The sequence below is a fragment of the Carcharodon carcharias genome, chromosome 4 (genome assembly GCF_017639515.1).
Source record: "Carcharodon carcharias isolate sCarCar2 chromosome 4, sCarCar2.pri, whole genome shotgun sequence".
Classification (NCBI taxonomy): Eukaryota; Metazoa; Chordata; class Chondrichthyes; order Lamniformes; family Lamnidae; genus Carcharodon; species Carcharodon carcharias.
Genome location: NC_054470.1, coordinates 65,186,357 through 65,209,178, shown reverse-complemented (window position 1 = coordinate 65,209,178; position 22,822 = coordinate 65,186,357). Strand labels below are relative to the sequence as shown.

The following is a 22,822-nucleotide window of genomic DNA, read 5'->3' as shown; positions in this document are numbered from 1 at the left end:
TACATAACAATGGTTAATGTGGGAAACATACAAATTCACAGAATTATAATATTCCACTGAAGTTGGTATCATGGCATGTTGGGCAAGCAGATTAGAAGGAACAATACTGCGCGAATCGGTCTATGCTCAATGCTTACGCTGGCTACCAAATACAGGATAAAAGTTCCATTACTCAGCATGACTAAATTTTTTTGCAGAGAAAAATGGTAGACCACCCATTGTATGATATCTCTCATTCTTAGAATGCAATTTAATCTTCACAAAAAAAAACTGGCAGTCAACACTAAAAGGAGGGGGTGAAATGGAGAAAAGGAACTGATTTCTGCAAACTAGATTACTTTACTAACCCTTGCTGTGATTTGAGCAACAGGTGAAGCTAGTTGTTTTATGCTGCTACTATGCAGTAGCAACATGAGTGGCATTCATCATTAACAGGATGCTGCTGTCAAGCCAAGAAGACGCTCTGCCCATCACACAAATGAGTAATGTGGTATATGAGTTTCAGTGCCAGTGTGATGTAGGTATGTAGGCCGCAAGTCCCAAAGCTGACCGTACACAATTAGCCTGTGCTTGCAAAACTGTGTCAAACGTTAGATGTGATTCCGCGATTGAGCATTATTGAGCAGATGTTGTCTAATGTGCTAAGAATTACACTGATAGCCAATTTAAGATTGCCAGTTGGGCTTGCAATGTGGCGCATTTGCGTGCACTGGAAGCTACATATATCAATATACGTGGCTCTGTTCTTTGCAGATAGAAAGAATGTGCGCATACATTGCCCCTGTTTCAGCTAATTAAAATAAGTGACAGCCATTCGCTAACTCATTCCTCGGGGCAATGCTTTGACCAATCAGGGTCAAGCTTCCTGGTTTAAATTGCAAACAATGCTTGGCAGTTAACTGTCAGTCACCATCAGTGTTGCATTCTCCATGGCAATGCCACTTGCCAACCAATCAGCGCTCTCTTCACATACAGTATCAATTGTCGTTTTCCCTTTTATATTGGTATTTTTGCGAGTGTCCTGATAAGTGCAAGACGAAAAGCTTAGATATGTCTCTTTTTTCAGCAATACTCACGTTCTGTACTACCAAGCAACTATTTAACCCAGAGGTGTAAATTCCAATTCTGCCATGGCAGCTTGTGAATTTGAATTCAGTTATAGGGAACAAAAAGCTAGTATCAGTATTGATGACCATGAAGCTATTGGACTGAGGGAATTGATCTCCAACAACCACAACCATCTTTCTTTGTGCTAAGAATGACTCCAACCAGTAGAGAGTTCTCCCCGATTTCCACCGACTCCAGTTTTGCTAGGGCTCCTTGATGTCACCCTGTCAAAAGGTGCCTTCACGTCAAGGGCAGTAACTCTCACCTCACCTCTTTCGTTCAGCTCTTTTGCCCATGTTTGGACCAAGGTTGTAATGAGGTCAGGAGATGCATGGCCCTGGCAAAACCCAAACTAAGTGTCAGTGATCAGGTTATTGCTGAGTAAGTGCCACTTGATAGCACTGTCGACGACATATTCCATCACTTTGCTGATGACATTGGTGTTTTGCTGTACATATTCATGCTAAGCATGGAGTAGGTAGCAGAAACCAATTATGTGGAGGCCTTCTACAAAGTACTAAACCTAAGAAATTTGACAAGTGTGGGTAGAGGTGCTGTTCTATTTAAAAAAGCAAGGTGCAATCCAAGAGCCAGAGCACTAGACAGAGCTAAGATCTAGAGGCATTAATCAAAATGAATAGTTTATAAACAATGTAAAAACTAGATTCTAAAAGAGGAAATAGTTCTTCAAGATCGTGGGTGGGCAGCCGAAATCTGTGGCTTGCAATTCCTGCCATGTGGAAGTTTCAAGACATTGCACGTGTCCTGCAGGACATTTGTGTACAAAACAACTCCAGCTGCTTGAGCTCAACCAGGGTTTCCGGGTTTGAGGGGTAGTTGGATTCAATGCAGAAAACTAGGAGGGCCAAGAGTCTCCTGGGTCATTCAATCCAGGAGGTGGCTAGCCCACAAGTAGAGTGTGTTCACGATAATATTTAGGTGGCCATCCGGAACAGGCAAGTAGTGCAGTGCAGGAGTCTTTGGGGTGTGCGCGGGGTGAAACCAGTATTCAGCATTGGTGACTGCTGGGAGTGCCAATACCCTTACAAGGAGTACAGTCCTGACCATGGAACCAATAAGCAAGGGACTGCACCAGTAGGAACAGCAAAGAATAGGAATGCAGTCATAATAAGAGATTCCATAGCTATGGGAAGACAGGAATTTCTGTTGTCACCATCACATATCTTACATGGTGTGTTGCCTCCCTGGTGCCAGGGTAAAGAACATGATGGAGAGAGTGCGGAATACCTTGCAAGATGAATGGCGTGAGCATAAAGTTCTGGCGCACTTCAGTACCAGCAACATAGGGAGAGCAGGTAATTGAAGTCCTACAGTCATATTTTCAAGAGTCTGGAAGGATGTTGAAAAATGGTACTTGATATAAGGCTGATTAATACAATTGAGACTTGTGAAATAGGAAGTTCAATATCAGCTTGGATAAACATTTGGCTTAACGACAGAGAACAGCGAGTCATGGCAAGTGGGTGTTTTTCAGACAGGAGGATGGCAGATGATGTTCACCAAGGGACAGTGCTAGGAACACTGCTTTTATATGTGCGTGGAATGCAGAATCAAATTTCAAAATTTTCCAATACCAAACTTGGAGTTGTGGCAAACAGCGACGATGATACCAATTGCCTGGAACAGGACGTAAATAGGCTAGCAAAAGTGGTCGGCAACATTTTTTTTACCTGAACAGCCTTTTAACAAAATATGTCTAACGTAAAAATTATTGGGAATTGCAAGATAAAAATCTGGCATCTCTAAACCAAATGCTTGATAAATTGTCAAGTGGTTCTGGTAGAGTGCATAATTTGCATATAATAATTTTTGCAACCAAAAAGCATGTACCTCGAACCAATTGCATTAGCCATAACCATGGTGTGGATATACCATTCAAACCGATTTATTTAGAGAACCAAGATGTTGTTCGTTAAAATATCATTTGAAACCATAAAGACCAGCATAATGATTAGTCATTGATCCTCACAATAAGCACACAGCTTTTATTTCTCTTGACTTAATTTTTTAGGATTTTTGCATGTTGATATCATGTTCGTATGTCCATATCAGTACTAAGACATAGGTAGAAAGAGCAATGAGGTCCTGCAGGCAGAATTCAGGGAGCTTGGAAAGAAACCAGTAATCAGAATCTCAAAGGCAGCATTCTCTAGGTTACTTCCAGTATCATGCTCGAGTGAGTATAGAAATAGGACGATCTGACAAATGAAAGTGTGGAGAAATGGTGCAGGAAGGAGAGCTTTAGATTCCTGGAACAACGGGGCCAGTTCTGGGGTAGATGGGGCCTGTACAGGCCAGTCAGGGGTTGCACGGCCTGGTCCACTCCTCTTGTAGGAAGATTTGCTAGTGCTATTGAGGAGGGTTTAAAGCAACTTGCCAAGCGCGTGGGAACCAGGGGATAACATTAGAGAGGAAAATCAAGGTGCACAGAAAAATAGGAGAGACAGACATCATTAGAGTAGAAATAGTAAGGTATTAAGTGGGGTCAGAGTAAGACGGAATGTAATTAAGATCTAAAAGGTTTAATGTGCATGTATGTGAATGTGATGTGTGGTAAATAAGGTTAGCGAGCTGCAGGAGCAGAGAATCGCGTGAAAATATGATATTGTGGAGGTAACAGAGACTTAGCTCAAAAAAGGGCAAGACTGGGTACCAAATATTCCTGGATATTAGGTATTCAGGAAATAAAGAAAGGAGGATGCGCTAGCAATATTGGTTAAGGAGAATATTACAAATGCTGGAGACAGGATGACCTAGATGGGTCAAGAACCAAGTCTATTTGGTTAGTGCTAAGAAACTAAGAGGTATCATTATTGTACTAACGTCTTGTACAGGCCAGAATGGAGGGAATGTCGAGGAACACATTGCGAGGAAATTACAGAGAAATGCAAGAATCATAGGGTATTTACGATAGAGGACCTTAATTATCCTGAAATGGACTGGAATAGTAATGGCATAAAGAGGGAGAGAGAGGGGGGGGATAAGAGTTTCCAGAGTGTGTTCAGGAGAATTTTTGACACCAGTATGTTTCCAGTTCAATGAGGAAGGAGACATTGCTGGACCTGGCGAATGAGGTGGGTCAAGTGGATTGTGTGTCAGTAGGATAAAATTTAGGGGACAGTGATCATTGTATCATAAGGTTTAGGTTGGCTATGGAAAAGTACAAGGAGTAATCCAGAATGAAAATAAATACCTGGGGTGGGTGGCAACTTCAGTAAGAGGAGAGAACAGATCTGGCCCAGGTAAACTGTAATCAAAGGCCAGCAGTCAAAACTGCAATGGATCAATGTGCTGCCTTTAAAGAAGAGATTGTTTGGGTAATGGTAAGGCTCATTCCCACATTGAAAGATAGGGAAAACAAATCCAGAGCTCCCTGAATGACAAAGGAGATGGAGGGTAAGGTGAAGCAGAAAAAGGATAGATACTGCAGACATCAGGTGGATAATACAGTTGAAAGCTAGACTGAATATACTAGGTTTGGAGGGGAAGTGAAAAAGCAAATAAAAGAAGCAAAGACAGCGTGGGAAACAAGACAAAGCAAAATACCACGGATGCTGGAAATCTGAAACAAAAATAAAAAACGCTGGAAAAACTCAGCAGGTCTGACAGCATTTGTGGAGAGAAAGGCAGAGTTAATGTTTCCAGTCCATATGGCTCTTCTTCAGAGTGAGAGAGAGAAGAGATGGCAGCTAATACAAAAGGGAATCCAAAAGTCTTTTATGGGCATATAAATAGTAAAACGATGACAAAAGGAGTGGGAAGATTTAAAGGGAATTTACAAATCGAGATAGAAGGCTTGGCTGAGGTACTAAATGAGTACTTTGCATCTGTCTTTACCAAGGAAGAAGATGCTACCTAGTCATGGTAAAAGAGGTAGCTGAGACACTGCATCAGTTACAAATTGATAAAGAGGTCTTAGATAGGCTGGTTGTAGGTGATAATTCACCAGCACTGGATGAGATGCACCCAAGAACACGGAGGACAGCAAGGGTGGAAATTACAGAAGCGCTGGCCGTAATCTTCCAATCCTCCTTAGATACAGGGGTGGTGCCAGAGGACTGAAGCTTGTTCAAAAAAGATGCACGAGTAAGCCTAGCAACTACAGACCAGTTTAACTTCAGTGGTGGGAAAGCTTTTAGAATTGATAATTCGGGGCAAAATTAACAGTTATTTGGACAATTATGGATAAATTAACAAATCCGTGCTGGCATTTAAGGGAAAATCATGTTTAACTAACCTGCTTGATTTTTTTGATGAGGTAACAAATCGTGGGGGGACAGAACAGAATAGATAGGGAGAAACTGTTCCCATTGGTAGAAAGATAGAGAACCAAGAGACAACGATTTAAGGTTCTTCACAAAAGAAGTAATGGTAACATGAGGAAAAGCAATTTTCTTAAATGCAGTGAGTGGTTAGGATCTGGAATACAATGCCAGAGGGTGTGGTGGAGGCAGATTGGATAATTATCTGTAGAGAAGAAATTTGCAAGGCTATTGGGAAAACCAGGGAAGTGAGAGCCAGCACAGACATAACAGGCCGAATGGTTTCCTTCTGTGCTGCAACCATTGCATGGTTCTAATGCGATCCAACTGGAAAAAATAGTTGGAGTTGCAAATGAGATGTTAATACCCACATACGACTCTGGAGTCACAGGTTGCCGACCTCTGGACTAACAGAATGCGCAGACAAATAGTAAATGAAATTTAATACAGAGAAGTGTGAGGTGATGCACTTTGGCAGAAAGTATAATGAGAGGCAATGTAGTCTTAATGGCACAGTTCCAAAGAGTGTGCAAGCTCAGAAGGACCTGGAGGTTCATGTACATAGATCTTTGAGGGTGGCAGGACATATTGAGAGTAGCTAGCAAAGCGTATGAGATTCTGGGCTTCATAAATAGAGGTATTGAGTACAAAAGGAAGAAGTTATGTTGGACTTGTACAAAGCTCTGGTCAGGCCACATCTAGAGTACTGCAATCAGTTCTGGTCACCACACTTTCAGAAAGATGTGAATGAAGGCCCTTAAGTGGCTGCAGAAGAGATATACCAGAATGGTTACAGGGATGAGAGAATTTAGCTACAAGGTTAGGTTGAAGAAACTGGGGTTGTTTTCTTAGAGTAAAGGAGATTGAGGAGAGGTGTACAAGATTATGACATTTGTATCAAAGAAAAGCTAATCCTATTACAACAACTAGGTGACATAGATATAAGGTTTTGAGCAAGAGATAAAGGGGGATGTGAGAAAGAGCTTTTTAACAGTGAGTGGTGATGACCTGGAACTTGCAGCCTATGAGGATGGTGGAAGCAGAGATAACTAATGATTTCAAAAGGAAATTGGGTAACTGCTTAAGGGGAATAAACTTGCAGGGATAAAGTGGAGGAATGGGACTGTCTGGATTGCTCTACAGGGAGCGGGCATGGACTTAATGGGCTGAATGGCCTCCTTTGTGCCATTTGACTAGAAATCATCCAGAACTTAATTTTCTATGACCACTCTCAGATTGGCCTGTATTCTTTAGTCCTTGACACAACAGAGGCAGCCAATAATCTAAATATTTAACAAGCCTAACATATTTTAAAGACAGAAATAAAAGATCAATTGTATGATTAACTTTTAACATGGTAAAAGCATGAGTAAAAACATTTGAGATTTTCACAAAAGTCAAGAAAATTAACATGAGACTTAAGTTACATTAAATTAAGATATGGTATGTTTCCAGGTTAATTCTGATACATTTATCTCATATGCCACCAGGAACTGAAAAGAAAACCTTCGGGTTCAGACCAAAAAATTAACCTCTGTGTATAATGTTTTACCTTACATTCATTTACAAGATTTAAAACTTTTGAGATATGGAAATTGGCCAAGCAGTCATTTCAGCCTTGAGCTCAAGCACATCAGATGGCTTGGCTAACGGAGAAAAGCTTCCAGGAATTTCTGCAATTAAATCTTCACACCAAACGTACTTCAGACTCATCCCTCATATTGGTTTCAATCTGCTCTGACCCCTTGTGGAGATCAGCTAATATATCTAAGAATTAACATTGCAGGGAATAAATTTTGAATAAATAACTGTTAAGTCCTAATTGAGGTGTACAAAATTATGAGGTGCCTATATAGGGTAGGCAATAAAGACTTATTTCCCCTAGCTGAGGGGTCAATTACCAAGGAGCATAGATGTAAGGTGATTGGTTGAAGGATGAGGGGACATGAGGAAAAATGTTTTCACCCAGAGGGTGGTGGGTGTCTGGAATTCACTGCCTAAATCAGTGGTTGAGGATGAAACACTCAATTCATTTAAAAGGTACTTGGATCAGTATCTGAAGCGCTGTAACATGCAAGGCTACAGACCAGGTGCTGGAAAGTGAGATTAAAATGAGCGGCTAGTTTCTTCATCTTTGTCTGGCCGGCACAGACACAACAGGCCGAATGGCCTCTTTCTGCACCGTAATCTTTCTATGGTTCTAAGTTGGCCCAAGGAACTAATTATTATTTCTGTAAAGCAATGCTAATCATACAACGTGGCCTGATTTTGACTCATCTGTTGATCTCAACAGACTACACACAACTTCCCTTTGTGTTCGTGGCCTGCCAACTGTCAATCAATGTTGTTGGTGTCGAGATTCAGTCCTGTTCCCTCTTGTGCTGAAAACACTGAAAAGTGAGGACACAGCATAGGAGATCTTCAGTTTTACTAGAGCGCTTTCATTTAAATTACATGGATCCTGCAACAGGCTTCCTAAAATAGAATTCATCTGCCTGCTCATCATAGAGACACAACAGTGCTGAATCCTACCAGTTACATTACCTAGTAGACCAGGAAGAGATATCCAAACTCCCAACAGTCAGCACCTGTTAACCCTGCCAAAAAGGAGAAGAAAGTAGCTGTTCTGAGACAACATTGGCATTATAGTTGGAGCAAATTTTCCCAGAGCTGGAATGTTGAGGGCTATTCTACTGGTCCTTCATGTTCTGGGTAGATTCAGAGCAGCCAAGCGTCTTCTTAGCGCCTGATTGAATTGTAAAATAGCTACTGGTTTCTAAAGACATTGAAGTTGCCCCTCAGGTCAACCGCAGCTTACAGTTAAGAAAGGGATGTAACTGTATTGCAATATAAACCCAGGATGATTAAGACTTCTTTTACAGCAGTTTTCCTGCTCAACTCCTACCTGACCAAGCTTGGGATCTGATTTGATGTAGCTTAGCAGTAGTGAAGATCAACATGCATACCATGAAGGTAGAAGTGAAACCACCATTACTATAGGGGTCACATCAACCAAAGGTAAAAGCCTTGTTCGAGACACAGATCTAGTGTAAAATATGGTTGCATAGAGACCACATAAACAAATATATGTGCAGCACTACAAATATAACTAACATCTAGCATATGCAGATAATGCTGCACCCATATGACAAACACATTATGCTGCCAGGCAATAGGTATAAATCTTAAAAACAGGATCTTGTGAATTTTTAAAAAATTCATTCATGGGATGTGGGCTTCGCTGGCTGGGCCTGCATTTATTGTCCATCTCTAGTTGCTCTTGAGGTGGTGGTGAGCTGCCTTCTTTAATGGCTGCAGTCCATGTGATGTAGGTACACCTGATGCTGTTAAGGAGTTCCAGGATTTTGACCCAGTGATAGTGAAAGAATGGCGACATATTTCCAACTCAGGATGGTGAATCACTTGGAGGGGAACTTCCAGGTGGTGGTGTTCCCATGGGCAGGATTTTACCATCGGAGGGCAGGGCCCGCTTGCCAAAACGTAAAATGACGTGGGATGACATCGGGCAGAACTCCCATCACCCCGCCCCATTTAAATTTTCAGGAAGGCGGGGGCGCAGCAAAATCAGCTGCGTGACCACCGACCTGTCAATGGCCAATTGAGGCCATTGACAGGATCAATTAAGCAATTAAAGGACCTGCCCATCCAACCTTAAGGTTGACGGGTTAGCCAGGAGCCCCCAAGGCAACTAGAAAAAACATGAAACCTCGTCTACCGGGAGGATGAGGTTTCATGTAGGGTTTTAAAAATTTTAATAAAATTGTTATGGAAATTATGAACATGTCCCAACTCATGTGACATTGTCATATGAGGGGACTTGTAAAGGAATTTTTTTTTCTATCTTTAATATTTTTGAAAATAGAGGCGATCTCCCTGAGGCAGCACTTAGCCTCAGGGAGATGAGTGCGCTCTTTCCTGTGCATGCACGAAAGAGTGCAATCTCGATTTTAGGGATTCCCCCTCCCCCCCACCCCAACCCCCCCCAACCGCCGCCCCCCACCCCCCCGCCCGCACAGTGTGGGCATAGCACTTCCCTGCGCACATCACGCTGGGCGGGCCTTAATTGGCCCACCCACATAAAATGGCGCAGCTGATCAGAAGCGCGCTGGCAGGTGCCCGCCCATGAACTTCTCCCCTGCCTCCAACGGGGGGGAAATTCAGCCCCATCTGTTTGCTGCCCTTACCCTTCTAGATGGTAGTGGTCATGGGTTTGGAAGGTGCTGTCGAAGGAGCCTTGGTGAATTCCTGCAGTGCATCTTGTAGACAGTACACACAGCTGCTACTGTGTGTCGAGGAGGTGGAGGGAGTGAAGGTTTGTGGATCTGGTGCCAATCAAGTGGGATGATTTGTCCTGGACGGTGTCAAGCTTCTTGAGTGTTGTGGGAGCTGCACCCATTCGGGCAAGTGGAGTGTATTCCATCACATTCCTGACTTATGCCTTTTAGATGGTGGACATGCTTTGGGGAGTCAGGTGGTGAGTTACTCGTTGCACGATTCCTAGCCTGTGACCTGCTCCTGTAGCCATAGCATTTATATGACTAATCCATAACAAGGTCTTGCCTCAAGCAAAACTGAGATTCCTCTTCCTTACCCTGAATCCCTGCAGCAGGTACATCCAATCAACAGTTTCTTCAAGGATACTGTAATGTAACCAATTGAGGAACTAATACTACATACAATCCTGAGGTTTTGCCAATGCCAATAGTCAGAATGAATAACAATACATTTTAAATTGGTAAAAAATCCCATGGATGATGAACCAGAATAATTTCTTAAGAGTTTCACCAATCTTGACGTGAATTATACATTCTTCAGGCAGAATGCAATATTCTCCAAACCCATTTTCTGCATTATTTATTTTCCATTAAAGGCTATAAGTGTGCCAATATTTTTTCTGAATTTGGAGAAGTCGAAGCATGGGGAGTAAAATTTAATTTCCAGGTCTGACAGAGCCTTTTTCTGTCATCCCATCATATATCAGTTTTGACAACTTGTCTGAAAATCCTATCCCAAGTTGACCATTATTGAAACCATCCACAAATTTTCCTGATGCTTGAGCGTTCCAGGATTATCTTGATTGAATCCCAAACTTCTGTCCGAGAAGGAAAATTTCATTTGTTTTGTTTGCAGATCAAGTGTAAGTTTGAGATTCACAACTATAAACAATAACTTATGGTGCCTTTAACATAATGAAACATCCCAAGGGGCTTCATAGGAGCATTATAAACATAGCATGACGCTGAGACACATGACGAGAAATTAGGTCAGATGGGCAAATAGCCATTTTAAAATTATTTGTTCATGGGTGTGGGTGCCGCTGGCTAGGCCAGCATTTATTACCCATCCCTAAATGCCCTCTGAACAAGGGCAATTAAGAGTCAACCACATTGCTGTGGGGTCTGGAGTTACATGCAGGCCAGACCATGTAAGGACAGATTTCCTTCCCTAAAGGACGTTAGTGAACCAGATAGCTTGGTCAAAGAGATAGGTTTTAAGGAGTGGCTTAAAGGAGGAAAGCAGGGTTAGAGAGGCAGAGAGGTGTAGGGAACGTATTCCAGAGCTTGGAGCCTAGACAATTTAAGGCACAGCCACCAATAGGGGAGCGATTAAACTCGGGGGTACTCAAAAGGCCACAATTATATGAGCGCAGATATCTCAGAGGGTTGTGGGTTGGAAGATTAGAGAGATATGGAGGAATTTGAAAACAAGGAGAAGTTTGAGTGGGAGCCAATGTAGGTCAGCAAAAGGGGAATATGACTTGCTGTGACTTAAGACATGGGCAGCAAAGTTTTAGAAGGCCTCAAGTTTATGGAGGGTAGAATGTGGGAGACCAACCAGGAGTGAGTTAGAGTAGTAAAAAAATCTGGTGATAACCAAGTCATAGAACCATAGAACACTACAGCACAGAAAACAGGCCATTCGGCCCTTCTAGTCTGTGTCGAAATATTATTCCGCTAGTCCCATTGACCTGCACACCTAGTCCATAACCCTCCAGACCTCTCCCATCCATCTAATTTATTCTTAAAACTTAAGAGTGAGCCCACATTTACCATGTCAGATGGTAGCTCATTCCACACTCTCACCACTCTCTGAGTGAAGAAGCTCCCCCTAAACCTTTCACCTTTCACCCTAAAGCCAGGTCCTCTCGTGTTTATTTCTCCTAATCTAAGCGGAAAGAGCCTACTTGCATTTACTCTGTCTATACCCCTCATAATTTTGTAAACTTCTATCATATCTTCCCTCGTTCTTCTACACTCCAAGGAATAAACTCCTAACCTGTTTAATCTTTCCCTGTAACTCAACTCCTTAAGACCCAGCAACATCCTAGTAAATCTTCTCTGCACTCTCTCAATCTTACTGATATCCTTCCTGTAGTTAGGCGACCAGAACTGCACACAATACTCCAAAGTCGGCCCCACCAATGTCTTATACAACCTCACCATAACATCCCAACTCCTATACTCAATACTTTGATTTATGAAGGCCAGTATGCCAAAAGCTTTCTTTACAACCTTGTCTACCTGTGACGCCACTTTCAGGGAACTATGTATCTGAACTCCCAGATCCCTTTGTTCCTCTGCACTCCTCAGTGCCCTACCATTTACTGTGTATGTCCTATCTTGGTTTGACCTTCCAAAATGTAACACCTCACACTTTTCCACATTAAACTCCATCTGCCATTTTCTGGCCCATTTTTCCAGTTGGTCCAGATCTCTCTGCAAGCTTTGAAAGCCTTCCTCGCTGTCCACAATGCCTCCAATCTTAGTGTCATCAGCAAACTTGCTGATCCAATTCACCACATTATCATCCAAATCATTGATATAGACAACCAACAACAATGGTCCCAGCACAGATCCCTGAGGCACACCACTAGTCACAGACCTCCAGTCTGAGAAGCAATCATCCACTACCACTCTGTCTTCTCCCACACAGCCAATTTCGAATCCAGTTTACAACCTCTCCATGGATACCAAGTGTCTGAACCTTCTGAACTAACCTCCCATGTGGGACCTTGTCAAAGGCCTTACTAAAGTCCATGTAGACAACATCCACTGCCTTTCCTTCATCTACTTTCTTGGTAACCTCCTCGAAAAACTCTACAAGGTTCGTTAAACACGACCTACCACGCACAAAGTCATGCTGACTATCCTTAATTAGCCCTTGGCTGTCCAAATAATTAGATATCCGATCTCTCAGAACACCTTCTAATAATTTACCTACTACTGACGTCAGGCTCACTGGCCTGTAATTACCTGGTTTACTTTTGGAGCCTTTTTTAAACAACGGAACAACATGAGCTACCCTCCAATCCTCCGGCACCTCACCCGTGGCTAAGGACATTTTAAATATTTCTGCCAGGGCCCCTGCAATTTCTACACTAGTCTCCCTCAAGGTCCAAGGGAATATCATGTCAGGCCCGGGGGATTTATCTACCTTTACTTGCTGTAAGGCAGCAAGCACCTCCTCCTCTTTAATCTCTATATGTTCCATGAAACTACTGCTTGTTTCCCTTCCTTCCTTATACGCTATGCCAGTTTCCTGAGTAAATACTGATGCAAAAAAACTGTTTAAGATCCCCCCCATCTCGTGAGGCTCCACACATAGACGACCACTCTGATCTTCAAGGAGATCAATTGTGTCCCTTACTATCCTTTTACTCTTAAAGTCATATACAGAAGTGGAAATAGGGGGTCTTAGTAATGCCACTAAGGAGGTTGGAAGCTCATCTCAGGATCAAATGTGACACCAAGGTTGCAAGTAGACTGGCTTAAGCCTCAGACTGCTGCCAGAGAGAAGGGCGGAACTGGTTAGGGAACATGGTTTGGAACAGGACCGAAAAGCAATGGCTTCAGGCTTCCCAATATATAATTGGAGGAAATTTCTGTTCATCCAACACTGGATGTTGACTAGGCAGTCTGATAATTTAGCAACAGCGGAGGAGTCGAGAGAGGTGGTGGTGAGGTAGAGCTGAGTGCCATCCACATACATGTGAAAACTAACTCTGTCTTAGATGATGTCCCCAAGGGGCAGCACGTACATGAGAAATAGGAAGATTGATTCTTGGATGGCTCCAGAGGTAATGGTGCAGGTATAGGGAGAGAAGCCATTGCAAGTGTTCCTCTGGCTATGGTTAAGAGGAATGAAAATGGAATCAGGTGACAGCAGTCCCAATCAGCTTAGGACAGTATAGAGGCACTGGAGCAGAATGGCGTTTTCAGCCATGTGAAAGGCTACAAACAGATCAAGAAGGACAAAGAGGGAAAGTTTACCCTTATTACAGTCATGCTAGATGTCATTTGAGACTTTGCTAAAAAGCCATTTAGGTACGTTGGCAGAAGTGGAAACCTGATTGGAGAAATCCAAACTTGGAGTTCAGGGAAAGATGAGAACGGATTTGGAAGGCGATAACGCATTCAAGGACTTTAGAAAGGAAAGGGAGGTAGACTGGAGATGGGATAGTAGTTTGCAAGGACAGTGGGGTCAAGGTTTTTTTTTTGAGGAGAATGGTAATGACAGCAGATTTAAAAGGAGAGAGGGCAGCAACTCAAGGAAGAGAATACTGATTACAATATCGGCTAAAATTAGGCCAGATGGGAAAGTTTGACAATCAAGGGTTAGTGGGAATAGGTGATGGGTCTCATGGACAAGATAATCTCAGAGGGCATAACAGGAGATGGGAGGCAAACTACAGTAAGATGTGAGGTTAAGGCTAGGGCAGGTGGGAGCATTAAAAGAAATTTGGCCAGGCGGGCTAATGGAAAGGAAGGCTGTGGCAGAAGCAGCTGATCGGATTGTTTCAATTTTAGTGACAAAGAAGTTCCCGAGTTCCTTGTTTTTGGAGGTGTATGGGGAGTGGACATGGAAGAGGGATTTAAGAAGGCTGTATGCAATAGAGAAAAGAAACTGGGGGTTATCTTCATATTTCAGTATGATCCTGCAACAGTGAGCAGTTTAAGCAGCACAGAGCAGGACATGATAGTGTTTTAAGTGGTCCAGCCAAATATGGTGGTGGATGGCTGAACCAGTTGTCTGCCATAGCCTTTCAAGTCAGCATCCTTTGAACTTAAAGGAAGCAGAATATAACCATGCCCTGTACAACCCTTTTTCTGGCTGAAAGGGTACATGTGCTGGTTGGCATAGTACTGAGCTAATCCCAGAGAGGTCAGTACAAAAATCCAGGCTGACACTTAGTGCAGTACTGAAGGCTGGAAAACTGCTCAGCCTGATCTGCTGTCTTTTACATGAGATGTTAAACCGAGGCCCTGACAGCGTTCACAGGTGGATGTAAGGAATCCCATGGAACTATTTCAAAGAGAAGAGTTATCCCTGGCATCCCAGCCAATACTTATTCCTGAATCAACATCATAGGAAAAGAGTATCTGGTAGTTATCACATTGCTGCCTGTTTGCTATGCGCAAATTGATTCTGCACATCCTATACAGCAAGTCCCTGTTTAACATTGCCCTGCTTAACGTTCTTTCACTAACATTGGTTAATGGGGCCTGTATTCTTGTTTAGTGTTGCGAGTTTTGTTTTAATGTTATTTCGCATTGGTCTGACGTAGGGTCGTGTGACCTGATTGGCACCATTTTGGAGCAGACTCTGCAGCCCCCTAACCCACCCTCTTGCTGCCGACACACCACCCCCGCACCCCCCACAACTTGCAGCGTCTGCCATCGCCTAACCCACCCAAGTTGCGGCCTCTACTGCTCCCTAACCCACCCTCTCCCCAAATCTCTGGCTCACCGCTGCCTTCTCCTGAATTCTTGCTGTGAGCAAGGGCTCTGGAGGTGAGCGACGAGAGGCAGGAGGAGCAGTTTCAATTTGCAGAACTTACCTTCTGCAATAAGCCTAGGAACCTGAAGGGAATTAAGTACAAATGGTGTGTCGGACTGTAATGGAGAGAAACAGGAAAAAAGGAAGAAATGGCATCAATACACAGCTTTCTTCCAGGAAGCTGGTAAATTGCTACTGTAAACAAACTGGCTGCTCCAGAGTTGGAGCCTGAAGTTAGTTGGCTTCTGAGTATATGGCTGAGAGGTGTTGGGCTGCAGCTTCCTGAGGGGTGAGAGGGTATCATTGCTGTCAGCTCAGGTCAGTGCTGCAGCTCTGGGGAGGTTAAACCTAGGCAGAGAGATCAATGCTGCTGCTCTCCAGCTCAGCTCCTTACTCTCGGTGCCCACACTCATGCCAGCTCTTAAAGCCACCAGCAACAGTCCTACATCCACAGTGCAGGCAGCTGCCCCACCGGCTTTACCACAGTAGAGCAGAGTCGTGTCCCGACTTGGCCCGTTGTCCCGAACGTATTCAATCCATTGTTGAGTAAACTGCCTCATTGTCAGAGTCAGTGATCTGTTTACCAGGGGATTTCTGATCAAAAAAAGTGGTGAAGCTGATCATATAGCCACTTGAAGAGACCTTACCCCCAGCTTGTCGAAGCTGCTCACCTCCAGAGCCCTCGCTCACAGTGGCAGTTCAGGAGAGGGAAACAAGAGCGGGAGAGTCGGGAGTGGGAGGTTTGGCGAGAGGATGGGTCAGGGATCAAGAATGGCTGCAAGTCTGAGGGCTAGCAACAAGAGTGTGGGTTAGAGATGCAGCAAGTTGGAGGGTCAGCAAGAGGAAAGGTCAAAGAACAGGATGTGTGGTGAGCAAGAGATTCATGAAGCAGGATCGGCAGCGAGCGGGAGGTAAGTAATAAGTTACTATATTTCTTATATTTTTAAATTTATTTTATTTTGAGAATTATTTCATTTAGCAATGTAGGAATTTAGCAATGCAAAATATTTCAACTTATAGGGTATAATTTTTTTTCTGATGAGGAAGGTCCTACAGAACATAACTACAGCTTTTACATTGGTTTTCATGGGAAAGTGTGATTCACTTATAGTTGTTTCACATAAAGTAGTAATTTTCAGGACCGCAACTACAACTTTAAGTGAGGACTTACTGCATTTATAACAGCAGCTATATTTCAAATGTACTTCATTGGCTGTAAAACGCTTTGGAATGTCCTGAAGTCATGATGCACTATGTAAATACAAGTTTCTCTTTTCTCTATTGGGCCGAATTAGACTGTCAGTCTGCGCTGAGCTGGCAGATGTCAATAAGGGCAGAGTATGGGACACAATTGTCCTTGATGTTGCCAGGCTAGGGAATGAAGAGGAAAGAAAATCAATTAGGCTCTCTGCTCTTGCTATACATTAAGCCAAGCTAGAAAGCACATTGGTATGAACAGAATTGGGCTTTGTTGTGCTGCCCTTGCCACGAGTAATCCACCAGCACTCACTGCTCATTTTCATAAATGAGAAATATTTGTTCCTTGGCCATGGGCAACAAGGCCCCCTTTTTTTTTTACACAGTTCAAATGCTTTGAGAAAGTGCTAGTTGTCATCTTGAATAGTGATATATCTGTTTTATACAACTTGGTGCCTTGTTAGGCCACTTCAGAGAGTACTTCAATCCCACACAATTTGGGATTGGAGTTCAGACCAGTTAGAGATGGTGTGTTGCATTATCTGAAAGAGAGTCAGCCATTCACTCAGCTAAGCACAGAACATGAATTAATATAACACCATTAGCACATGAACAATAACAGCTTTTACAGAAAAGATATATTTGCTAAATGGTAAAAGGGTAATGGGTAGTTTGACAACTAACCCATTTGGAAAGTAGGAACAGGAGCAGGATTAAGCTTTCAAACCTGTTACAACTATTAATTAGATTATGGCTGATTTGTATGTCCAATAAATAACTAAAAAAATGTTTCTTGTTCAAGAACCACATCAGGCTATATAGGCAAGGCAGTTCGCACTGGAAATTCTGATGCCTTTAAAAACTTCTCAATCTGGAAACCCATTAGCCAATAAATGGATCACATATCTCATTAACGTACTTCCACACACCTTCTTTCAAAGTCAGCAGGCAGAGAGGGAAAGAGGTGCAGGAGAGGCATCATTGGCAAGGGAACAGAGTTGATGGTGAGAACTGAAAACATGGCGTCCATTTGAACAAAATTGTGGGTTGCTCAAGATTTTCTTTTATTCATTCATGTGATGTGGCATAATTGGCAAAGCCAGCATCAATCAGAGGTGTTCGTATGTTCGTATTACCCAGTCCTATGTGGTGGTGGTGGTAATAAGCTGCTTTTTGGACTGCTTCAGTCCACATGATGCAGGTATGAGACAAGCAATCTGAGAGCACAGAAGTGGCTGTGGGTTTGAAAGAGTTGATGCAGAGAAAGAGTCGAATATCACTGTATACACAGTTAGGCTATTCAAATGTATGTAGAATGATCCATCAAAAGATAGTATGCAGATGAGGAAAAAGGTGCCAAGGATTATTGAAAGAATCCAGCACTGCTGGTATAGGGACATGAATAACTGACATTAGGAATGGAGTAGGAGGATGTGGAACAGCCAAGGAGCACAAAATAGAATAATGCAGTCAGAGGATGTCATTCGTAAGTTTACCCAGGCTGTCTCAATGCTACAAGAAGGTTGGAAGCTGGACTGGAAGGGATATCAACAGGGAATTTTGAGAGAAACAGGCAGGTGGCTGGGAAACGACAACAAATTTGAGCTGCAGAGGGGAAAGGGAAGTTAGAGATGGGGTGAGATCAGAGAAGGAGGGATCGTTTGAAGGAGCGATGTTAGTTTAGAAAAGGATGACAATTGAGCTGAGGAAGGGAAGATATTAACAATGTCAACATATATTGGGCATAAAGAGGAAGATGAATGGGGGTTGCAAATGAGAAGATGGATCTCCTACAAGAAATGAATGCGTTAGAAATGGGGAAGAAATTGCAATGACAGCAAACAAGATTTGAATGGGACAAGACAAAGGTGAAGAAATAAGGAACTAAGGTGATTGGGGGCAGGGGATAGAAAACAGTTAGAAGTTGGGAAGAGTGAAGAGGAGATTAGGAGTTTGTGGGGGTGGGGAAGTAAAAGCTTAGAATTGGGCGGAGTTGGTTAGGACGTAGGAGAAGGGGAAAACAGTAGGTTAGGACCACAGTGGGTAGAAAGAGTTCTTTGTAATTAGGACATGGCTGGGCATGAGGACTGACATGAGAGGGGAAAAATGAAGGAAGGGGGAAAATGCATTTGTCTAAACCAATACACACAATGGCAATCTTTTAGAATATTTGGAGATCAGGAAATCATTCCTTCCAGGATATGTGACCACATAATCATGCAATTCCTCGCATTTATAGCGGACTTCTCAATAAATTGTTTTTTTTTAAAGTACATAAAACATCTGTGTATATGCATATGTGTCAAACATTTGTAGTGGACAGCATAGTTCATCACACTAATCGGTTTCGTCCCTAGGAGTAAAAATTAGGATCAAAAAATTTTGCACTGTCTCATAGGTTGAGAGAGATATGCTGGCTAGTTTTTATTTTACTAGATAGTCTCAGACAGGATTCAAGTTGAGGGGTACAGTAGCATAAGTGGAGTGTAGTTACATTTGTGGACAAGTAATCCGGAGGCCTGCACCAGTAATCTAAAGTCAACAACAAATCCCCCCTCCCCCCACAGTTGGGGAATTCAAATTCAGTCCATTAAATAAATCTGGAATAAGAAGGTATTTTTTGTAATGGTTACCATAAAATTACTGGATTATTGTAAAAACTCCAACTGGTTCACTTATGTCCCTTAGGGAAGGAAACCTGTCAACAGAAATTTGTTAAAGGCAATTCTTCTCTTACAAACTTGATTGATTTGTCAACAAAGTAACAGAGTGTGGGTTGATTAAAGTTATTTAAGGCTGATTAAGGCAATGATACTGACTTTCAAAAAAGATATCTGATTACATCCCATATAATTGACTTATTAACAAAATCAAAGGCTATGGGATTGAAGAGGTCATGGTAGCATGGAAACAATGTTCCCATAATCAGGAAGCAGTGGTGAACGATTGTCTGTTAGACTGGAGAGAAGTATACAATAGTTTCTCCCGGAACTCAGCAAGGTTATTCTAAACATACGAGTGACACATACTGGAAGCAGCAACATAACTACATAAACAAGTTGTGATGAGCAACAACTCACCCTTCCATCTCCCTCAATAAGCAAGAACCCTCCCCCACTTCCAAGAGCAATAACCACTCAATGCATACAATCCCTTCCCTCCACTGTTAAGCAAAACACAACCCCATCATCTGAGCACAGCTTCGTCCACACCGTCCCATTGAAATGTTAATTAGCTGACTATAGCCAACCTCCCCATCTCACTCCATCCTCCTCCGCTCTTCCCCCTCCCTTCTTCTCATGTGATTCCCTGTCCTCCTCCCATCTGTCTTCCTTCCTTAATCTAACTGAATTACCACCCCCTCTCTAACTCTGCTTGAATTTATTCTACACTTGGGCTTGACCACTTATAAACAACCCTGCGAGACTATCTAATAAAGATGAAAACTAGCCAGCATATCACATAGAACCTATGAGACAGTGCAAACGTTTTTGATCCTAATTTTTTACTTCTGGAAACAAAACAGATTTGTGTGATGAATTACCATGTCCACTACAAATATCTGGCATATATGCATGTACACAGAATGTAAAAGTTAAGGCTAACTATCAAGATGCCAAAAAAGTTTGTAAATCTCAGAACATTTTGCTGCCAGCTAGAAAAAGTACAACATAGCAGAACTAACGGCTGATCATTATGGAACACCTATAAAACGCAAAACATCTTTACACACTTTAATTAAAATTTGCTGTCCAAATTATTCACTTTCTATTCAGCCTTTCAGAACAGTGTACTTCTATTCACATTCTTTAAGAACTGTAGGGAAACAGTCTTTTAAAACACTTACCAAAATCTACTCTTGTTAATATGCACTGCATTGGATGGTCAGTTGTGTGCCTTGTAGTAGTGGCCCCACTTTCATAACAGGATGCGCACAGGTCGTAGTCGTAACAAATTAAGCACTTATATCTGCGACCTCGAAAATTTCCTTTTAAACATGCATCACAGCTGACACCTAGAAAATAAGGAGAAACCAGAGGAAATGTCAATTTTCCAAAGAGGTGTTATAATCAGTTTGAATAGTAAGTATACAGAAGTGGAACAGTGTCTAGCATCCTGTGACCATAGCACACAACGCCCACTTGAAACAAATGCCCAAAACGATTACTTTTGCCTTAAAATTGAAATAGTTCACACTTTCTCCGACCATTTCAATTTTTAAGGAGCATCTGAAAGAGCAAGATGACAGTCTTCATAAATAGCTTTAAAAGCTATTACCGTTTATTCTTTAAATTAGGATATTAGTAGAGAAAACTGCACTAAGGGCAATACTTTTACTATCTTGCCTAATCTCAATTAGGCTCATTTATTTATTTAACATGTATTAAAACTCTCACAGGCTTAATGCCAACGCCCAAATCTTTGAGAATACTGAGAGCTTTTGGCTTGTAGGGGGCAGGCAATGGCGCAGTGCTATTGTCGCTGGGGACCCAGGTTCGAATCCTGCCATGGCTGATGGTGGAATTTGAGTTCAATAAAAATCTGAAATTAAAAGTCTACTGATGACCATCGAACCAGTCAATTGTTGTAAAAACCCATCTGGTTCACTAATGTCCTTAAATGGTCTAGCCTATATGCAACTGCAGACCCTATGAATACCCTCTGAAATGGTATAGCAAACCATTCAGTTACAATAAACCGCTACAAAGTCACAAAAAAAGGAATGAAGCCAAGGCGACCTTGCAAAGTCCTCCTTACTAACATCTGGGGGCTAGTGCCAAAATTGGGAGAGCTATCTCACAGACTAGTCAAGCGACATAGTCATCCTCACTTAATCATACCTTACAGTTAATGTCCCAGACACCATCATCACCATCCCTGGGTATGTCCTGTCGCACCGGCAGGGCAGACCCAGATGTGGGGGCACAGTGGTATACAGGGAGTTGCCTTGGGAGTCCTCAACATCAACTCCAGATCCCATGAAGTCTCATGGCATCAGGTTAAATATGGGCAAAGAAACCTCCTGCTGATGAACACATAGTGCCCTCTGTCACCTGATGAATCAATGCTCCTCCATGTTGAACACCACTTGGAGGAAGCACTGAGGGTGGGAAGGGTGCAGAATGTACTCTGGGTGAGGGGCTTCAACGTCTATCACCAACAGTAGCTTGGAAGCATCACTGGTAACTGGCCAAGTCCTAAATGACATAGCTGCCAGACTGGGTCTGCGGCAGGTGGTGAGGGAGCCAAGAGAGATAAACATACTTGACCTCATCCTCACCAACCTGCCCACTGCAGAAGCATCTGTCCATGGCAGTATCGGTAGGAGTGACCACTGCACAATCTCTATGGAGACGAAGACCTGCCTTCACATTGAGGATACCCTTCATCATGTTGCGTGGCACTACCACCATGCTAAATTGGGATAGATTTCAAACAGATCTAGCAACTCAAGACTGGGTATCCATGAGGCGCTGTGGGCCATCAGCAGCAGCAGAATTGTACTCTAACATAATCTGTAATCTCATGGCCTGGCATATCCCCACTCTACCATTATCAACAAGCCAGGGGATCAACCCTGGTTCAATGAAGAGTGGAGGAGGGCATGCCAGGAGTAGCACCAGGCACACTTAAAAATGAGGTGTCAACCTGGTGAAGCTATAGCACAGGGCTACTTGTGTGCCAAACAGTATAAGCAGCAAATGATAGACAGGGCTAAGCAAACCCACAACCAACGGATCAGATCTAAACTCTGCAGTCCTGTCACATCCAGTCATGAATGGTGGGGGACAATTAAACAACTAACTGGAGGAGAAGGCTTCACAAATATTCCCATCCTCAATGATGGAGGAACCCAGCACATCAGTGCAAAAGATAAGGCTGAAGCATTTGCAACAATCTTCAGCCAAGTGGATGATCCATCTCAGCCTCCTCCGGAGGTCCCCAGCATCACAGATGCCAGTCTTTAGCCATTTCGATTCACTCCATGTGATATCAATAAACGACTGAAGACACTAGATACTGCAAAGGCTATGGGCCCTGACAATATTCTGGCAATAGTACTGAAAACTTGTGCTCCAGAACTTGCCACACCTCCAGCCATGCTGTTCAGTACAGCTCAACACTGGCATCTACCCAGATATGTGGAAAATTGCCCAGGTATGTCCTGTACACAAAAAGCAGGACAAATCCAACCCGGCCAATTACCACCCCATCAGTCTACTCTCCATCATCAGTAAAGTAATGAAAGGGGTCATCAACAGTGCTATCAAGCGGCACTTGCTTAGCAATAACCTGCTCACTGACACCCAGTTTGGGTTCCGCTGCAGGAGTTCCTCAGGATAGTGTCCTTGGCCCAACCATCTTCAGCTGCTTCATTAATGACTTTCCTTCCATCATAAGGTCAGAAGTGGGGATGTCCACTGAAAACTGCACAA

General features: G+C 42.9%; 1 protein-coding gene across 2 annotated transcripts in view; it reads right to left on the bottom strand.

The window, feature by feature from the left end:
* Nucleotides 1–22,822, bottom strand: part of kcmf1 (potassium channel modulatory factor 1) — a 141,380-nt gene that overhangs the window by 63,089 nt on the left and 55,469 nt on the right. For both annotated transcript variants that reach the window (XM_041186114.1, XM_041186113.1), the window contains one exon: nucleotides 20,233–20,400. In XM_041186114.1, the coding sequence (XP_041042048.1) occupies nucleotides 20,233–20,400 (168 nt within the window). The remainder of the gene's footprint in view (nucleotides 1–20,232; nucleotides 20,401–22,822) is intronic.